The sequence below is a fragment of the Galeopterus variegatus genome, unplaced genomic scaffold, assembly GCF_000696425.1.
Source record: "Galeopterus variegatus unplaced genomic scaffold, G_variegatus-3.0.2 Scaffold1152, whole genome shotgun sequence".
Lineage (NCBI taxonomy): Eukaryota > Metazoa > Chordata > Mammalia > Dermoptera > Cynocephalidae > Galeopterus > Galeopterus variegatus.
In genome coordinates, this window is record NW_007727263.1 from 46,103 (window position 1) to 67,491 (window position 21,389).

General features: G+C 38.7%; 1 protein-coding gene across 1 annotated transcript in view; it reads right to left on the reverse strand.

Annotated features, from left to right (window-relative positions):
• Positions 1-21,389, reverse strand: part of LOC103592449 (BTB/POZ domain-containing protein 9) — a 349,068-nt gene that overhangs the window by 15,084 nt on the left and 312,595 nt on the right. The window contains exon 8 of the mRNA XM_008575183.1: positions 12,080-12,269. Within this exon, the coding sequence (XP_008573405.1) occupies positions 12,080-12,269 (190 nt within the window). The remainder of the gene's footprint in view (positions 1-12,079; positions 12,270-21,389) is intronic.

Sequence of the window (21,389 nt, forward strand, 5' to 3'; positions counted from 1 at the left end):
CCAGATCTTAAAGACTGAAAATGTTATTTCTAGCAGAACTTTTGAATAATTAATTTGTCACTACAAAATAACATGGATATGTAGAGAAGTTTCTGATACTGGAATTTTATATGTTCACAAGAATAGTCAACCCTCTATAGCCCCATAAGGGAAACAGATGCTTTAGTTAATCAAATACATCTGATTAACAGATTCCATATGGATTGTCAATTTTAAAAAGAATGCAGATATGATAAAGTATACCTAACTATAGTAAAAGCATACCAAATTAAATTTATTCTCCTTTTGATCAGTCAGAAGGTACCTGGGGTCTTGCCCTGCCTCCTAGATTTCATTATGAGCTTGGTAAAACACAGACCAGTTACAGAATGCCAGTAAATTAAATGTTTGTAATAGGAATTTACAGTTTTTGTCAAGAAGTAAATTTCATGAATAAGAAACCAAACATACATACATAATCATAAATGCCTCTCATTTTTGATCAGAATTGTGCAGTAAGCAGACACAGACATTTAATTTACAGAGCACTTTTGAAATAATATAAAATGCAGTTATTATAGTACTGTTTTAGACATATCCAGAAGCTGTGAGCTCAAAAGGTAGCTTTTAAAAATAAACGTGAGGGCTGGCCCGGTGGCGCACTGCTACAGTGCACTGCTTGGGAGCGCAGTGGCGCTTCCACTGAGGGTTCGGATCCCACATACAGACCGGCCGCTCACTGGCTGAGCGAGGTGCGGGTGCAGCACCGAGGGTTGCGATCCTGTTGCCGGTCCCGGTCCGGTACGGGTGCGACACTGAGGGTTGCGATCCGTTGCCGGTCACGAAAAAAGACAAAAAGGAAAAAAAAATGTGAAAAAACCTCCCATTGAATTATATACTTTAAATGAATGAATTGTATGGCATGTGAATTATATCTCGATAAAGCTATTTAAAAAATAAATGAACACATGAAATACGGAGATTTGCAAAAATTCCAAAGCAGATGTGAAATGTCAAGCAAAAGATAGGGTTCTGTGCCAGAGCTGCTGGCTGGATGAGCCAACCTCTTAACCATAACCCTAAATTTCTTTGCCAACCTTGCTAGGGTTGACCATATGACATATTTCTTTCTACCTAATGATTTTAAGTGGAAGTTGGCTGGGTAGGGCTTCAAAAATAAAGTTTTGGCTTTTCTTAATAAAAAGTGACAGACTTTGCTGGTAGGGCTCTTTATCCTTTTACCCCTTAGCCCTTATCCTTCTTCCTGCCTGAACACAGATATGGTAGTTAAAGCTGTAGCAGCAGTCTTGTTTCTCTTGAGCAAAAATACATGTGGAAAAGACCAAAACTGGACCTGTACCTCTCATCATATACCAAAATCAACTCAAAATAGCTTAAAGACTTAAATATAAGACCTGAAACCATAAAATTACTAAAGGTAAATACAGGGGAAACCCTCCAGGTAATAGGACTGGGCAAAGATTTTACAAATAAGACCCCAAAAGCACAACCAACAAAAGAAAAATATAAATATATGGGATTATATCAAACTAAAAAGCTTCTGCATAGCAAAGGAAACAATCAATAGAGCAGAAAGACAACCTACAGAAAGGGAGAAAATATTTGCAAACTATACATCCAACAAGAGATTAATATCCGGAATATGCAAAGAACTTAAACAACTATACATTAAAAAAACCCAAATAATCCAATCAAAAAATGGGCAAAGGAGATGAATAGACACTTTTCAAAGGAAGACATACAAATGGACAACAGGTACATGAAAAAATGCTCAGCATCACTAGTCATCAGAGAAATGCAAATCAAAACCACACTGAGATATCATCTCATCCCAGTTAGACTGGCCAGTATTAAAAGGACCAAGAATAACAAATGCTGGCGAGGATGAGGGGAAAGGGGAACTCTTCCACACTGTTGGTGGGATTGTAAACTAGCACAGCCATTATGGAAAACAGTATGGAGGTTTCTCAAACAACTACAGATAGAGCTACCACATGATCCAGCAATCCCACTACTGGGTATATATCCAAAGCAATGGAAATCATCATGTGTAAGGGAAACCTGCACTCCCACGTTCATTGCAGCTCTACTTACAATAGCCAAAATATGGAATCAACCTAAGTGTTCATCAGCAGATGACTGAATAAAGAAAATGTGGTATATATACACAATGGAATACTACTCAGCCATAAAAAAGAATGAAATTCAGCCATTTGCAGCAACATGGATGAGTATGGAGAAAATTATGTTAAGTGAAATAAGCCGGACAAAGAAACCACATGTTTCTCACTCATAGCTGGCTGCTAGGAAGGGAGGGAGGGAAGGAGGGAAAGAGGGAAGAAGGAAGGAATGAAGGAAAGAAAGGAAGAACAATATGTTGAACTTTCAGAAGGAGAGAACAAACCTATGGATACTAGAGACGGCGGGGAGTTGGGAAGTGATAGGTTCAACAAAAGGCATAAAGAAATATCATGATCTGTAAGAATGAATATGCTAATAATAAATTTAAAAATTTAAAATAAAAAAAAAAACTACTGGGGATACAAAACAAATTTTAAAAAAGCCAAGAAAATTGTAGAGCTCACTGAATTGCAGAACCAACAGTGGCAGCCAACCCCCTGTGCACTTTTTGTTATGTGAGACCAAAACAAACAAACAAAAGCAAAACAAAAACTAAAAAAAAAAATTATTTTAAAGTCTTTTTCAATGAGATTTTCTGTTATTTGCCACCAAATGCAATCCAACTGCAAGCTCCTTTGGAACAAATAAATACTAGTAATAGAAACAAATGTTGTCAAGCTGTAGTTTCAACATTTAACAGAAGTATCTATAATTTCAAGCCTTAGGAAACAAGGGTTGAGTTGAGCCAAAAGATGCGATGCCTTCTCTCATTTTATTTTTAAGGCCACAGGAGGTTCTGCAGGGTCTTGCAACAAAGATTCCAATTGGAATCTTTGGAGATGGAGTTTTAGCACCCTGCATGGAGGAGAGGAAGAGGAGGAACTCAAACTATACTTTCGTTTCTTCATCTCTTAAATGAAGACAGTGAGAGCAGCTAAAGCTCAAGATACTGAAAGACATGGTGACTAAAAGAACCATTAGCCATTTGTAAACATTAAACTGTGTAGAAAATCTAAACAGTCTTGGCTGGAGTTCAGTTACAGTAGAATAATAATACGGCAAGGCTGGTAATGTCATAATTATTGAGGGACATGGATTCAGGCATCAGAAGGTAAAAGGAAGAAAGGGGATAGCTACTGTTAGGTCTTAAGGGCAGCAAGGAAAGAAAATCCAGGGAGAAGTAAAAGCATACTCTGCATTTATCTATGTAACCAAAACCCCTTTATATTGAATCTGATACATCATTGAAACAGGCAACACAGCAGAAAAAAATGATTCCTCAGCTAGAGCTAAGTTCCTGAATGTCCAGGAAAGTTGCTGAAAAAGAGTCCTTGAGGGACACCAACCAGCCATCATCATCACTTTTCCTAGGAGAAGGATGCAGAAATGAAGGTAGAGAGGAGAGGCAGGAAGAGGAGGTCGAAGAGTCTTTTTGATCTCAGTGCTTCTGCTTGTTCTTAACTAGATATACAAGAATGTTTTGGTCAAGCTCCTCTGTGGTTACCAGTTTACAAAGGGCTAAACTTCAAAAAACAAAAAAAGGGCCGGCCTGTGGCTCACTCGGTAGAGTGCAGTGCTGATAGCACCAAGGCCGCGGGTTCGGATCCCATATAGGGATGGCCGGTTTGCTCACTGGCTGAGTGTGGTGCTGACAGCACCAAGCCAAGGGTTGAGATCCCCTTACCGGTCATCTTTAAAAAAAAAAAAAAAGAAAAAAAAAAAAAGAGGCACACAATGTCACTGTTATCACATGCTACCAACGTGCACCAAAACCAACTTAACAAGGTGATAAAATTGGCCTCCTATGAAAAAGTCTCAGATTTATATGAAGGAATATTAATATTTTCAAATATGGGAATATGAAGATTTTCAAAGGTAGATTATTGCTTTGGTTTATTAATTCAAGTATTAACCTTAAATACTGTGACCCTTCGAAAGTTTTCAGAATAGCTTTATCCACTTAATACTCAAAAGACATATTAAAGTAATCTGATGTATTAAATTTGTAGAAATTTCAGTAAATTTGCAGACAGTCCTATGATTGTTAATACTCATGAGAACAACCACCTTTCTGTGATCCTGTCTGGCCTTCCCTGCGGCAGCAGTGTGTAAAACCACAGGAGGAGGAGGTTGATGCTTTCCACTCATTTGCTCTTCCAAGGTGAATGATTTTGGCTTTTAAAATGATTGTTTAAATCACTAATAATAAAGTGAGTTTTTGTTTTAGAGATATCTTAAATAACAATTCTGGGTAATTACTAAACATATGTTTGTGCATGAACTACTGGATCAGATGGGGCTGAGATCCTTTGTAAAAATGTCTTATTGATGGGTTAATCTTGAAAAGTAAACGGATCTCTTTTCATGTATCCAGCTATACTTTATGATGACTAGTTGTCAAATTCCCTAATCATTCAAGAGAGATAAATGGTTGATGTGTGAAGTAAATCACAGACACAAACACACAAATGCATTTTTTTGGCACTTAACCTTTCCTGCTTTTCCAAAGATCATCTGGATTCTAGTGCCCCTCCTTTCTTTCTTAACACACAATTTAGTTGCCATAGCAATACTTTCTGGTCTTGAAACACCTCTAGTATGAAACTGGCTAAGGCATATTTACCATGCCCCCAAACTCTGCTATCTGTTCTCAGACTTCAGGATTTCTAGCTCCCTAAGCATTCACACAGTTCAGACTCCAGGAACTACTGGCAACCACAGATATAATTCTTTATTCTGCTATTTTTCTGGCAACCAGACCTCGAGGTCTGAGGGTGATAAGACTTCACTGTAATGCAGACAAGCTCAGAGAAAAACAACACTTGGTTAATAAATCATGGATCAGCAAGACAAGGAAGAATTTCTTCGTTCAGAGCTGTGACAGATGACACTCAGCATGACTGATATGAAGCAAATTTTGTAAAAACACCTTCCTAATTTTGACTAGAATTACAGGCAATCTTAATCCAGGCTGGAGGAGTCATATATTTAGATGTTTGTTGTATTCTTCAGACTATAAAAAGGAAATTTCTAGCTCTCTAGGTTGCAAAGAAGACTGTCTTAATGTAAACAGATGTACTGCTTGCCTGTGTAGCCACTCAGACAGAGTGAAATGGAGGCAGTCTGGAACGAGTGAGGCAGGCATCCTCACCTGTGTTAATGTCAGCGTCTAACTTCAGAGTTTAATTTCAGTCATCTGCTGGAGATGCCAGATCTTTAGCAGTTTCCTCACATACACTTAGATCAGCCACACTGAGCAAATATGATGTCCAATTTAGTTGATAGATAGAACTCCCTTCAGTTGCATTAACATGCTATGTTGTCAGTTCAGTCAATGAGTGTTTATTGAGTACTCACAGCAAGAGTACCGTACTAGGCACTGGAAACCGCTGCAAAGACCCAAGTCCATCACAATATTAAAAAATCACTATCTTCACCTTGAGATTATCTGTGGTCCTACTAGAGATTGAGGGCTGCACAGATATAGAAAATACTCAAATAATTGCAAGACATTATTTGACTCATTAGCTTCAATTCCTCTCTCCACTCATTGATTAAGGCTTTATTTAGAAATATTAAATATGAGACAAAATTGAATGGTTTGTGACTCCTCTCCTTTTTCTTTTCTGTGCCTGTCTTTTGGGAGGGAAGTGAATGAGCAATAGTTTGGGCAGGGTGGTAAGCAGTAGGAAAAAGGAAAAATATGAGTCAGAAAAGGGTCTTGGTAATTTACAAACTGAATAGATAATCTACAGTTGGTTGTAGCCACACAACAGTGAAAGGGTAGTTGACCAGGCATTGGCTAGACAGTTCACAGAGAAAGAAAAATGTACCAGGATAAATAAGGAACACAGTGCATATGTAATTTTTTTTTTTTTAAGGATCAACTTGTTACTACTTCTTTTTATCTATGTTTCATAACTGCAAGATATAAGCTGATTTGTTGTTCAGACATTCTGTGATAGATTAACTTTTATAAGTGGTAGAATTATTTTTTTCGTATTGCAAAATAAAAAGAGATTCATCCCCAGAGACTAAAGAGATTATGAATACACATCAAGAACATACTCTGGGCTGGACCCATTTTGTCCTATCATATTACATTTATATAACATTTTCCAACTAAGGAACTAAAAATATTTTTATGTCATTAACTCTTTAATCATCAGAATACCCAGAGAGACGACAGGTCCATTTAGCTGCATCTAACTACTGTCTCTTCTTTGGACAGCCTACTTACCTATAATTAGGTTTGTTACTAAAAGCATTATGGGTATTTTACTTACACTACTGCACATATCAATTATAAAACCATTATTTTCAAGCTAATGTAAAAATTGTTAATTTAATCAACATCTTATAACTGGGGTTTTCAACAAAGTGCTGTCATTTATTAGCTGAAAAAGATTGGATGATAGGTGTACTTAAAGCATAGTATATTTGATTTATCATACTAGCCTGAAAACACTTAAAGGCATAACATGATTAGCAAGTAGAAGGATAATAAGTCTTAAACTAAGGTGACAGAGGGACTATAAACTAAGTAGTTAGGTAGATTTGGTTAGTCATTATGACTCTACCCTGGTCCTTTTATGTGGTCAGGCCTCTGAAGATTTCCTGTTATTTAAAATGTAATGTTTTTAAAGTGGCATGAAAATGATATAATTACTACTCAATTACCCACTTTTAAGGCACATTCCAGGTAATTTCTCTTTTTCTCTAAAATAAAATCAGTAACTTTTGCTGTGCCTGTAAACAAGGACAAATTCCTTTATTTAAAGCAAAAGATGGGTGAGAGAGTTTCCTATTAAATGATAAGAACTAGGACGCCTCCTGTTGTTTCTTTTCCAAGAGTTGGTTGGATCAAGGCAGGCCAAGGGTAGAGAAGGTGGCTTCTGAAGGCAATAGGGCCTCCCCATCCCTGCCCCTCCTTTCCTCTAATGGTGCTGATGAAACACTAGGATGGGGATGGTAGTGGTGGGTGGAATGGTTCTGGGAGTTGGTGTTACACATAGAGATAGCAACAAAACATCTCAGGGCTATCATCTCTCAAAGTTACCTCCCACACCTTGCCTCTTGCTCTTCCCTCCCTCCCTGTGCTCCAGCCACACTGGCCTCCTAACTGCTCCTGCAGCCTGCCAGGCATGCTCCCACTTCCTCAGGGCCTTGGAACTCTGCCATGATACTCATCCCCCAATCCTCAGATGGCTTGCTCTTCCCATCCTTCAGGCTCTGCTCAAATGTCACCCTTCTCAGGGAAGTGAAGCCTTCCCTGAGCACCTAATTTAAAACTGCACTGTGACTCCATCCCTCCTGATTTCCCCACAGCACTTCTAAATATCTGACATATTATAAATAGTGTTCACTTTTTTTTTTTTTTTTTTTTGTCTGTTTTCGTGTCCGCCAACGGATCTCAACCCTCAGTGTCGTGCCCGTATCGGACCGGGACCAGCAACAGGATCGCAACCCTCAGTGTTGCTCCCATACCTCGCTCAGCCAGTGAGCGGGAACCGGTCTGTATGTGGGATCCAAACCCTCGGGGGGAGCACCGCTGCGCTCCCAAGTGGCGCACTGTAGCAGTGCGCCACCGGGCCGGCCCAATAGTGTTCACTGTTTATCTCCCCCGACTCCCACTAGAATGTCAGTTCCATGACAGCACGAATGTTTATTTTGCATATTCAATGCTGTAGCCAGGTGTCTACAACAGTGGCTGGCACATAATAAAAGGCTTAGTAAATGTTTGTCAAATGAATGAAAGAGAATGGGAGAATGGGGGTATAGAGAGCTGGTCAGAGACCATGTTCCAAGCCCACCCTCTCCAGGACACCACAGGGTATTAGTACTAGACACACTAAGAGGATTAGGCTCCCACTGACTATGGTTAGGCCCAAGTGTTTTCTGTCAAGAAAGAAGGCTCTGCCTGCCTCCCCAGCTACAGGCAAACGCTCAGGAAAGGAAGAAATGATCTCTGTGGATGAAAACAGCCAAGCAAAATAATTCACAAAACAGTTATGTCCTCTCTTAGGAATAAAGAATACAGTGATCAAGATAATGCATGTTTGAGACCTTTGTCTTTATAGTCACTAACTACAAAGAAACCTGAGTTTTCGAAGGCAGTATACTATGTGACTGGGCTCAGAGAGGCTAAGAGAAAGAGTTTCCAGGATTTCCAGACCTCTTCCCTCCTAGACAGGGAAACTGTTAGGCACTGGGCTGCTCTGTACCACTCTCCCTCTAGGTGTTGATTCAGAATCACTGGGCTGCTTCAGATACAGTGACTATGAAAGCAAGTCAGTCATCACAAGCATTAGAAGCTGTGGGTCAAATATCACTGACTAATCAACCTGTCATTGGGCAGTTACCCATCCCCATGAAGAGGTACCACTGATCTAGTCTCCTATCAATAAATGTCTATCTGGGCACATCAGCTGCTGCTAACCACAGCCTGCCAAGATATCCAGCATCGTCCACAGGCATTGGTGGCTGAGAAATCTCTCTCTCTTTCCTCTTAATAATGTCACAGAAGACGCAAATGCAGTTCTTGACAACATAATGTTAGCTTCACAGAGACGTGTCTCTCTGAACACTCAGCCAGTTATTCAGGGCTTCAATTGCATGGATTTTCTTACTGAAAAAACAGTGGTAGGGCTTGAGGAAGCTGGGTGCTTCACATTGCATGGAGATACACAATCTGCTTTTGGTTGCGCTCATGCTCATCATCCACCCTCTGAGTCAGGAAAAGAAAAGTTGGGAGAACCATTTTCATTCCACATTTAAAGAGAATTAAATGGGCACTGTACTCTTGCTGTAAGTCCCAATGACACCTTTTTCTGGAGTTAGATTCAACACTGCTGATTCTCTGGGTAAAGCCAGAAGCTGAGGTGGCCTTGCCTCATGGAGAGTTGTCACCCTGGCAATGACCTCACAAGGTCCCTGCTTGATCTAAAATTCTAGATTTCCCACTGTACCCACTATAATTTCCCTTTCCATCTTCACGGATTACCTCATTTGCACATTCAATCTGTCAAGGGAAGCTTATTCTGAGTTGCCACAGGCTTTACATATGAGGTGAGGCTGGGAAGGAGCAGCAAGAAAACAGTTATACAAATGCTCTGGTAGGAATTATATCTAGAATATATGGGATTATTGAAGAGAGATGTCTCAATAAGCCCAAGAGATGATGGAAGGTTAAAGAAGCATTCCCAAAGGATCAGAGACTTAAAGAGGGAATGAGAAAGAGCCAGGCAAAAGGAGTAATGAGTAGGTAGTGAAGAGATGAAGCGATGATAACACCATGTTCAAAGATTTGAAGGAACGGAAAAAAGAGAAGGTGGGACTCGTGTGCAGAACCCTAAATAGCCGGATAGACTGAGATGGAATACACATAAGGGTAGTGGCCTAGGAGGGATGCAGACACAGGAGAAAAGCCTTTGTAGACAGAGGTAAGTCAGATCATTCTTAAATGCCTTAATATGAACTTTCTTCTGAAGGCAAACGGCAGCCACAAATCCTCTCAGGGAGGGGTGTGGCCACATCAGTTTTGCGGAAACAGTGTGAGAAATGGTTGTGGGTGGGGAAGTGAGGGCCAGGTGGAAGTCTAGAAGATCAGGGAGACAAGTGAAACCACAAAGGTATGACTGTGGTAACAGTAGCGAGATGGAGAAGAGGGGAAGGATTTGTGAGATGTTTAGGAGGCAGCATGACTGGTTGAGAGCAGGTGAAGGAGAGGAAGGAATTTAGGAAGAGTCCCATGTTTTTGGCTCAGGCAATAAACAGATAGGTGGTGACACTGAATGAGATGGGAAATCAAAATGAGAGGTGACTTGAGTGGGGAGGGGGAGAATGATGGAATTCTATTTTAGACGTCTTGGTTTGACATGCACATGGAACACTGTTAGAAGGTGGCAATGTTAGGGAGGGGGTATTAGGTAAGTGAATAGAATACAGAGAACATTAAAAGAGAGTGGGCAGAGCTACTAAACTGCCGTTTGCTTCAATCTTCAATGGCAAGAAGACTGGTCTTCAAATTAGAAATGGCAGAACAAACATAATAAAGAGAAAATTGAAGTCCTAAATAGGTGAAGTGAAAGAAAGAGAGTATCTAGTCAATTTAAATGATTTTAAGTCTCCTGGCTCAGATGAGTTACAGCCCAAGCCTGCTGAAAGAAATTGCAGATGTAATCTCAGAGACACGATTGGCAATCTTCAAGAAACTGTGGAGACTATAAGGAGTGCCAGAAGACAAAAGAAGAACAACTGTTTTCTAGATTTTTAAAAAGGGATAGATTGTAATGGGAAATGTACAGATAAGTATCACATCATCTATAACAAGAATTCTAGAATAGTTTATTAAATAAACGGTTTATGAGTACTTTAGTTAATGCATGTAGCTGAGGAAAAAGAAAGAGGAGTGTTGTTTGCTATCAATGGAAGTGTATTTGGTAGCTTCTCCAGACTGATTGTGGCTTGTCGCTTTCCCCCCATCTAAGCAAAAAATGAGTTATGTGGCAGGAAGTATGAGCTCAAGGCTTCTCTATCTGTGGTTTGTTGGTATTCAGCCTATGACATGGCCCTTTATGAAAAGAGCTTGACGGTTTAAATGAAAAAATCCACAGTCTGAATTCTCCAAGAAATCCAGTATGAACTCCTCAGGGTGCCTTGGAAAACCAGCAAGTAGCATTAACTTCTGTGGTTATTAGCCTAAACACCAATAAACATTTGCCTGTTAATATCCTACTAGCTTATTTTTGTGTGCTATTTCTCTCTTTCTACATACTGAATTTACAGTGAAAACAGGAAACAAATAGTCCTACTAACACCTCCACCCCAGGCAGGCTAATATATATATATATATTATGTATATATATATATATAATTAACATTAGCCCTTCATAGGCCTTCTTAGAACCTTAAAAAAAGACAAGAAAAGAAAAAGCAACCTACTGAAGACCCTGATGGCTCTCTTGAACTGAAAGTATACTCTCTGGGGGATGTCACTAGTCACACATTTAAAAATTACATAATACTATAAATCAAGCAAAGTTAAGGTTTCCTTCTTAAAACAAAACCAAAAGGAACAACAAAAAGCCAAGACACAAAGTTCACTAAGAAGATCTTTTAGAACTAGGTCTCATATTCATATCTGTTTGGTTCATATGTGAAGTCATTTAATAAAGTTAAAAATGATTTCTTATTCTACATAACCTATCTTGACATTATTTAAGTCTCTAACCAATACAAACTGAGACTTGAAAAGAAAGTAAGCCACACCAGAGAGACCTCTTATCTAGTCTTTCCACAAGTCTAATTATGGTGCATCTCCCCACCAGAAAATCCAAACGAGCATCCTGTATCTTATTGTCCTCCACCCCACTTCTGCTCTCACCCCTTTCTCAATATTTAGAGTAAAGAACAGTAGAGTTTCTTCACCAAAGTTACTGAAATCATCATTTTACCAAAATGCAATTTGCATGTTGTATCAGTCTTTTTTTTTGTTGCTTATAACACAATACTAGAAACTGCATAATTTATAAAGAACTGAAATTTAATTCTTACAATTTTGGAGGCTGGGAAGTCCAAGGTCGGGGGTCCCCTCTAGTGAGGGCTTTCTTTTTGGTGGGCATTCTCTGTAGAGTCCTGAAGTGGTACAGGGCATCACATGGTGAGAGGGCTAGAGCATCCTAAGTTCTCTCTTCTTATCTTTATAAAGCTACCAGTCTGCTCCCATGATAAGCCATTAATCCATTACCCATTAATCCATAAGTGAATTAACTGAATGGATTAATCCATTCATAAGGGCGTAGCCCTCATGGTCCAATCACCTCTCAAAGGTCCCACCTTTCAAATATCATATTGGGAATTAAGCTTCAACATGAGCTTTCTAAGGGACAAACATTCAAACTGTATTACAAGTGTACCTTCCATTTTAAAATTAATGAATGAGAAGGAATCTTCTTACCGTATTGACCCAATCATGTATGGCTGTGCCAGCTGAACAACAATTGCGCCACTTCCTAGCTGGTGACACGTGTAGCCGGAATCCCAATCATAATTCTTAGTGTCCCCATTCAGCAAGGCATTTCGGCTCCGACTGACTCCTTCAATCACACTGGCACAATCAGCAATTGTAGCAACATTGTCCATGGGAACTGTGAATCCAAACACAAGATGTGGCATTAGGATAAGAGAAGCCAAACATATCCTGATAGTGTGCTCAGAACCAAATTAATCACTACTTCAAATCAACAATAAAAGGCAAATGTAGAACATCTCAATTATCTTAAGACATGAATACATTTTTCATGCCAAACATCTTTAAAAACAGAAAAGTTGAACCTAAGGTTTGAACGGACCAAACCACATGTAGCAATTAACTCTAAACTATTTTATTATAAAGAAACATCATAGCCCATAAAATATAGAACGGATAGGTCATGGAATATCACTACAATGAAAAACTATACAGCAATTGAGATTAATGAGCTACAGCAACATATAAATGGATGAATCTCAAAAAACATAATGTTGAGTGGAAAAAGCAAGGCACAGACACAGAGTATGAGTTTGTTTATATAAAGTTTTAAAAAACTCAAAACTAAAAATTACTTTGATTAGGGATACATATATTAATGTAAAACTAAAAAGAAAATCCAGGAAATTCTTACACAAAATTGAGGACAGTTTGTCTGGAAAGAGGGGAGATGATATCTTGGAGGAATGCCAGCTCAAGAGATTCGTTCAAATATTAACTGATTTCATTTCCAAGAAATACTGGTCTTGTTCTGTTTCTTAATCTAGGTGATAGGTACACAGGCATTTGTTTTATTAGTATTCTCTAAGCTGTAGATTATTTACTTCATCTACTCGTCTGGAAATTTGTTTAAAGAAACATTATATACATACATACATATATCTATATACGTATATATGTAGATTCCGAATTTTAGAAATCATAAAGCAGGAAAGTGATCCTGGACATTGTACCAATCCTCAGAATATATAGTTGCCCTCAGCTGTGATTCATTTCCTTTTGTTGTTTGTTTGTTTATTATTCTGGGCACTGCAACACATAGGCTCTTCCCTTTGTTCATGAACTGCTGTATCTTGAAAAAACAACTGTTTTGATTCTGAATCTCTCTCTATACTTTAAGTCCACATCAACCTGCTCATTTATAAAAGTCAAGAGCTTCCAGGAAGTGATGGCTTTCCAATATGATGTAGATTTTCTAAACACAGAGAAGAGAATAATAAAAGGTAAGGGCCTTTTAAGTCCCCTGAGACCTTTTCTGTACATTTAAGTTATCTAACCAAAATATGCAGTTTTCTTCAGACATTTAAATTATTTAACCAAAATCTACAATTAACCCTAGCTACTTACATTCAAGATTTGTAGCTTACTTTAGACAATTTAAAAGTGGATTGGCAAAAAAAGACAATTTCTCATTAGATATATAAACCTGCTATATTTTTCTGTGTAATATTATACATAGTCTCTTAAAAGAAAGAGGGTGAGCAATACTACCACCATACCAAAACATTTCTAACTTTATAATGATGTGGAATAAATAATTTTACATATATCTTCTAAGCAGTGCATTTATCTTCCAAAGTTGGATATGCCTGTACTTAAGCCCTTATCTCATAGACCTGTACTAACTGCTTTGCTCTCTGCAGATGAGGAAAGCCACCTGCAGATAAGGAAGGAAGGGAGGGAAGAAGGGAGAGAGAGAATAGATTTTCTGGTAATGAATCCCTTGACTATAAAGCTTAAGCAACAAGCACAAATACTGGTGAAATTACCTGTAAAGACAGTTTCCTGGCAGAGAAGGGACTCAGAAAGAAGCTCTCTATGACTTTGGAAAGAAACAGAGGTGAAGGACTATATTTTAGAGTGTAAGTCATGATACCTCAATGTCATTGAAAAGGGGCAGTATTCCGTGATTTGAAAGTCAGAACTTAACTTTTAAGTGGCACAAGATGTACAGCAAATTGAGCTGAGACATAAGATAATACTATAGGTAATAGCCAAGACATGGAACCAACCTAAATGTCCATCGATGGATGAGTGAATAAGGAAACTGCGGTATATATACACTATGGAATACTACTCTGCCATAAAAAAATGAAATTTTCCCATTTGCAACAACATGGATGAGCCTGGAGAAACTTAACGTTGGGTGAAATAAGCAAAGCACACAGGGATAAATACCACATGTACTCACTCATAAGTGGGAGCTAAGAGAGAAAGAAGGAAGGAAAGAAAGACCACAGTGGTGCATTGGACTTGCAGAGAGAGAGAATATACCTTGGTTACAAAGTGGAGTGGGTGGGAAGGGGGAGGGGGAAGGAGGCTGGGGATAATTGGATGGGGGACACAGGGTACAAACACAATTTGTGGTAATAGGCATGCTGCCAGTATGAATCTGGCCTTCACATCTTGGGCATGAGGGGTGACAATCAGCATTTGTCTCATAAATATTCATAACCAATAATAATAATAATAATAATAAACTGTAGGTAGGTTATGCGGCAGTAACAGACAGCAGCCCCCTGTAACCCCACCACCACCACTCATTTCCTCAGTGGCTTAACACAGCACACATTTATTTTTCATTCACCCTATGTATTCAGCCCAGTGACGCCTCTGCTCACTGTATCACTCAGGGATCCCAGTGACAGAGGCTTCATACTGACATGTGTTTCCTCAATCACAGCAACAGTAGGAAAAGGGTGAGCTAGGCTCTTAAAACTCTTCTCTGAAAGCAACACAGTCACTTTGCTCACTTTTCAGAGACCAAGGCAAGTCACATGGCCTTACCTAACTTCCAAATGGATGAGAAAGTGCAACCCTATTGTGTGCCCAGGAGAAGAACCAGAATATTTGGTGAACAATGTTAACCTCTGCCACAAACATTAAACCAGACTGAAAGAACATTCAATAGACAGATATATCTGCTTGTTTGTTTAAAGTACATATGTGAATATTTCAAAATTTATATATCTAGTCTCCTGCTAAGGGACATTTAGATGGTTACCACTGTTTGCATTACAAACGTGTCTTCTTGCATTCCTAAGAGTTTCTTAAAGGAACACATAAAATTTATATACAAGTGTACATATGGAAGTAAAATTACACTCATGGCTATGAGTTACCTTCAGCTTCTCTACATGTGGCCAAATTATTCACCAAAGTGGTTATAAAAATTTACACTCTCAACTATTGCTCTACATCCTCATTAATTCTTGGTAATTTCAGACATATGAGTGTGAAATAAGATCTCAAAGTGATTTTAGTTTTTCATTTATTTGCTAGATGAAGTTGAACATTTTTTTCCTCTTTTTTCTCTCTGGAATCATTCTCAATCTCTATTCTGTAAACTGCCTATTTTTATCTTTTGCCTATTTTTCTATCATCTCTCTGATTTGCAGGATGCCAATCCACTGTAGGTCAATACATTGAGTTAAAATATTTAATCTTTCCTTTATAATTTGTGCTTTTCCTTCCTTGTTTATAAATTCTTTCCTATACCAAAGCCATAAAGACATTTTCCTATATTTTTTCCTAAAAGTTCTCAAATTTTTCTTTTTACATTTGGTTTATTTTTGGTATGCTGTAAGATAGGGATCATTTTTATCTATTATTCATAAGGATGAATTTCACCAGTACTATTTAATGAGCAGTCCATCCTTCCCCCTACTAATTTATGTTACTTTAGTACCATACAAAGTTTTCATATATATTTGCATCTCTTTTTAAGATCTGCATTTTGGGGGCCGGCCTGGTGGCGCACTGCTACAGTGCGCCGCTTGAGAGTGCGACGGTGCTCCCGCCGAGGGTTCGGATCCCACATACAGACCGGTTCCCGCTCACTGGCTGAGCGAGGTGCGGGTGCGACACTGAGGGTTGCTATCCTGTTGCCAGTCCCAGCCCGGTACAGGCGCGACACTGAGGGTTGCGATCCGTTGCCGGACACGAAAAAAGACAAAAAGGAAAAAAAAAAATTGACATCATTTGGTATCTTTTTCAAATATTAGAAATTTTATTTTTTTCTTACAATATGTAGAAAATAGAATTTGCCTAGCCTTGTGCCTCTACCATGATGTCTTAATTACTATAATTTTACACTAATCTTAAAATCTCATGAGGTTAGTGCCTCTCCTCCCCCTCCTTTCCTTTCTTCTCCTTTTTTTTTTTTTTTTTTTTTTCCTCCTTTGTCTCTTTTTTCGTGTCCGGCAACGGATCGCAACCCTCAGTGTCGCGCCCGCACCGGACCGGGACCGGCAACGGGATCGCAACCCCCAGTGCTGCTCCCACACCTCGCTCAGCCAGTGAGCGGGAACCGGTCTGTATGTGGGATCCGAACCCTCGGCGGGAGCACCACCGCGCTCCCAAGCGGCGCACTGTAGCAGTGCGCCACTGGGCTGGCCCTTCTTCTCCTTTTTTGTTCAAATTTTTCTTAGATATTTTTAGCCCTTTCAAGAAATTTTTTCATTTTGTTTAAGTTTTCAAATATATTTGCACAAAGTTTTTCACAGTATGTCTCTTTTTGATTCCAAATATTGTTTATTTGTACCTTTTCTTTCTTTTTTATCAGTCCTATTTGTCTATTTTATTAGTGCTTTCAAAGAACCAACGTTTGGTTTTGTTGATTATTTATTTCCTATTTTACTAAATTCTTTTCTTCTTTTTATTATTTTCTTCCGGCCACTACTTTGAATTTACTCTCTTTTTTTTTTTTTCTTTCCTAACTACTTGAAGTGAATGCTTAACTCATTAATCTTTTTCTTTTCTAATAAATGTGTTTAAAGCTAATATCTCCTATTTTACCTTTATCTTCAAGTTTTTATACATCGTGTTTTGAAGAGTACTGGTCAGGTATTGTGTAGAATGTCCCTCAATTTGGGTTTTCCGATATATAGTATATCAAAAGTTGGTCATTTCTAAATATTTTCTAATTTCCATTATGACTCTTTCTTTGACCCATAAATTATTCAGAAGTATGTTTCGAACTTTCCAAGTATAACTTTTCAAGTTATCTTTTTGTCACTGATTTTTAATTACATTTCAATGTGGGCAAAAAAGTACAGTCTGCACAATATTGACTGTAAAATTCTAGATATGCATTGTGGCCTAGTACATGGTTAATTCCTATTAATATTTTGTGTACCTGATAAGAATGTGTATTCTCTAATTTGGGGGCCATATGGTTCTATATACAAGTGTCTTTTAGATCAAACTTGTTAATTGTGTTATTCAAATTACTTATATGCTTACTAATTATTGGGAGATATTTGTTAAAATCTCCTGATATCACTGTAGATTTGTCAAATTCTCCTTAAAATTCTGTCAATTTTTGCTTTGTATACTTTGAGATCACATCATTTCATGTTTATCATTTAAAAATTATTATATCTTCCTGGGAGACTGAACCTTTCATTATTAGGTACTGTTGTTTTTTATTCCTAATAATTAATGACTTTGCCCTAAAGTCTATGTTGTCTGATGTGATGATGTAAAATAACTATAGCACCTTTACTTTGGCTACTACTTCCTTAGTATCACTCTACTTTCTATTTTTCCGTTTTTTGGCAAATAACATATAATAGGTTTTTTTTTCTTTTAAATCAGTGTCCTTTGTCTTTTAACTGGCAGCTTTGCGTGACATATTAATTGTTATTACTAATATATTTGGATTCACTTCCACTTTCTATTTACAAGTTTTTCTTTGCTGCTTCCTTTACCTTTCTGTCCACTTTGTTCCAGTTTTCTAATGAATTGACAGTTTCCTTTATTTCCTCCACCAGCTATCTCTATTGATTTGGTTTGGCAATTATACACTCCATTTCTATTCTTTTGCTACTTACTCTTAAATTAAGACAGGTATACCAGACTTAAAAATGCCTAAAATTAAAAATTATATATTCCCTTCCCCTGAACAATATAAAAGACCTTAACACTTTTTAATACCAATCACTCACCTCCTGGCTTGTCATTGTTATGTAACATTTTAGTTCCACCTTGTTCATACTCTCTAAATCAATCATTATGGTTATTACTTCATATAGTCAAGACTTATTTATCCACATTCACCAATTAGTTTGTTTGCCATTACTTTTTTATATCCTCCTTTCTTCTTGGTTCAATTTCCTTCTTTCTAAGACACATCTGTTAGTATTCAGCAAAGTCTTTGAAAGTGAATTTTGCCACCACTCTTTAAAAATAGTTTGAGTAGGCCGGCCCGGTGGTGCACTGCTACAGTGCGCCGCTTGGGAGTGCGGCGGCGCTCCCGCCGAGGGTTCGGATCCCACATACAGACCGGTTCCCGCTCACTGGCTGAGCGAGGTGCGGGCGCAACACCGAGGGTTGCGATCCCATTGCCGGTCCCGGTCCGGTACGGGTGTGACACTGAGGGTTGCGATCCGTTGCCGGACACGAAAAAAGACAAAAAGGAAAAAAAAATAGTTTGAGTATACAACTTTAAGTTAAAAGTTGTTTTCCTTTAGCACTTTGACAATATTGTTGCATAGTCTATGGCCTCTACTGTTACGCCTTCTAAAGTCAGCTACCCTTCTAAGTGTTGTAATTGTTTTTTCTTTCCAGTTAATTTTAAGGTTTTCTTTTTGGTTCCAGTGTTTTACAATTTTACTATGTTTACTACGTAACTACATGTAGATGAAATTTATCATTCTCAGGACAGAGTGCGAGCATTTATGGCTGTATTAGCCAAGGTTTTCCAAAGAAACAGAAATCAACAGGATATATAATCCTATTATTACAAAAATAATAATTTTTTTTTAAATCAGTGTCCTTTGTCTTTTAACTGGCAGATATACATAACATATTGTTATTACTCATATATTTGGATTCACTTTCACTTTCTAATTACAAGTTTTTCTCTGCTGCTTCCTTTACCTTTCTGTCCTCTGTGCTCCAGTTTTCTAATTAATTGATAGTTTCCTTTATTTGCCCCACCAGCTATCTCTATTACTTTTCTAAGAATACTTTCACTGAGAAAGCAATTTTTTTTTCTGCTTTATTCAGTAATTTCTAGATTTTAACTCTTGATAAGGAACTATGTTAAGCAAGATTAAGTGCCACGACCTTACACACACATCATTTTCCAGCTCTGATTCATTCACCCAGCAAATATTTATTGACCACCTACTATGTGCCAGGCACCATTTCTTCACAGTGGGAATACAGCAGTCAAAAAAGAAACAAAAGTTTACTCTGTGTATTTTTTGGTACTTGTTCTTCTTAATCAATTTGCTTTGTGAAAATGACCTCACTGATGTGTGTATTAGAAAAACAAACACCTTTTCTTCTCTTACACAGTCAACACTCTACACATATGGTCACTGAAATGTGTGGGGTTTTTCCCCCCAACGCCAAGCAGTTCTCTAGTAGGCACCAGCAGGGTGACCTACAGTTCAATTCAATTCTGAAAGACACCACAGCTTAAGGGCTCTGTCCCACAAGACTGCTCCCCACTTGAAGCATCAACTATAAGCAGTAGGTTCCCAACTTCTCATATACACACATATATAAGAAGGGATTTATTATGGGAATTGGCTCATACTATTATGGAGACTAAGAAGTCCCAGGATATGCTCTCTGCAACCTGGAGAACCAGAGAAGCCAGTGATGTAGCCCAGTCTAAGTCCGAAGGCCTGAGAACCAGGGGAGCTGATGGTGTAACTCTGTCAGAGGCCAAAGGCCTGAGAACCTGAAGCTCTGATGCCCAATGGCCAGGAGAATATGGGTGACCCAGCTTCAGACGAGAGAGCAAATTTTCCTTTCCTCTGGTTTTGTGTTCTATGTGGGCCCTCACCCCACTGGATGGTGCTTGCCTACATTGGGTGAAGGCAGATCTTCTTTACTTAGTCCACTGATTCAAATGCCAATATCTTCTGGAAACACGCACACAGGTATACCCAGAAATAATGCTTTATCAGCTCTCTGGGTATCCCTTATCCCAGTCAAGTTGACACTTAAAATTAACCATCACAATGTCTTTCATCAATTCTGGAAAATTGTGACCATTATTCCTTTGAATATTGATACTCCCTTATTTTCTATTTTTCCTTCTTCTAGAATTCATACTAAACCTGTGTTTGAACTTCTCATTCTACCATCTAGGTTTCTTAATTTTCTTTTCATTTTCCCCTCTTTATTTCTCCTTGAAGCATTCTGGGTAATTTCTTAAAATTACTATCTGTGTTCACTAATTCTCTTTATGTATATTTAATCTGCTATTTAACTTGTCCACTGAGTTATGAAAATTTCACTAAACCAAAAATACATAGTATTGAAAATAAATGAACTAGAGCTATGTGTATTGTGAAATAATAATTTTTTTTTCCTTTTTGTCTTTTTTACTAACCGGTAACGGGATCGCAACCCTCGGTGTCGCACCCGTACCGCAGACCGGCAACGGGATCACAACCCTCGGTGTTGCGCCCGCACCGCGCTCAGCCAGTGAGCGGGAACCGGTCTCCACATGGGATCCGAACCCTCGGCGGGAGTGCCGCTGCGCTCCCAAGCGGCGCACTCTCCAGTGCGCCACCGGGCCAGCCCAGTGAAATAATAATTTTAAAAAACCCTACATATATGTCTCTGCCCCTCAGTTTCCAGAGACAAAGCTCCTAAAACCCTCGCAGATAGGAGTGCTAGGAGAATCTTTTATTCTAATGTTTGGTCTTTGACCCCAGTTCCTGACACAAAGCTCCCAATCCCTTGTAATTTCCTGGGTGATAGGAATATCTTTTATTACAATGAGGTGATTCTTGGTAGGCTCCTGGCTGGGGGCTGGTCACCAGAAGGACCAATCCATGATTAGAAGGTGGGAACTTTCAGCCCTACCCTCCATCCCCCAGGAAGGGAGTAGTGGCTAGAGACTGCACTAATTGATCATGCCTGAGTGATAAAACCTCTGTAAAAATTGCTGAACTATAGGGTTCAGAGAGCTTCTGAGTTGCTGAGCATGCAGAGGTGCTGGCAAATGGTTCACCCAGAGAGGTCATGGACGCTCTGCACCCCCTCCCACATACGTTGCCCTATACACCTCTTAATCTGGTTTTCCATCCGTATCCTCTAATATCCTTTATAACAAGCAGGTGAATGTAAGTGTTTCCCTCAGTTCTGTGAGACACTCTAGCAAATTATTGAACCCAAGAAGGAGGCTGTAGGAACCTCCGATTAGCCGAGTCAGACAAAAGTTGTGGTTAATCAGGGAACCTACTGTTTGTAACTGATGTGTTAAGTAGGG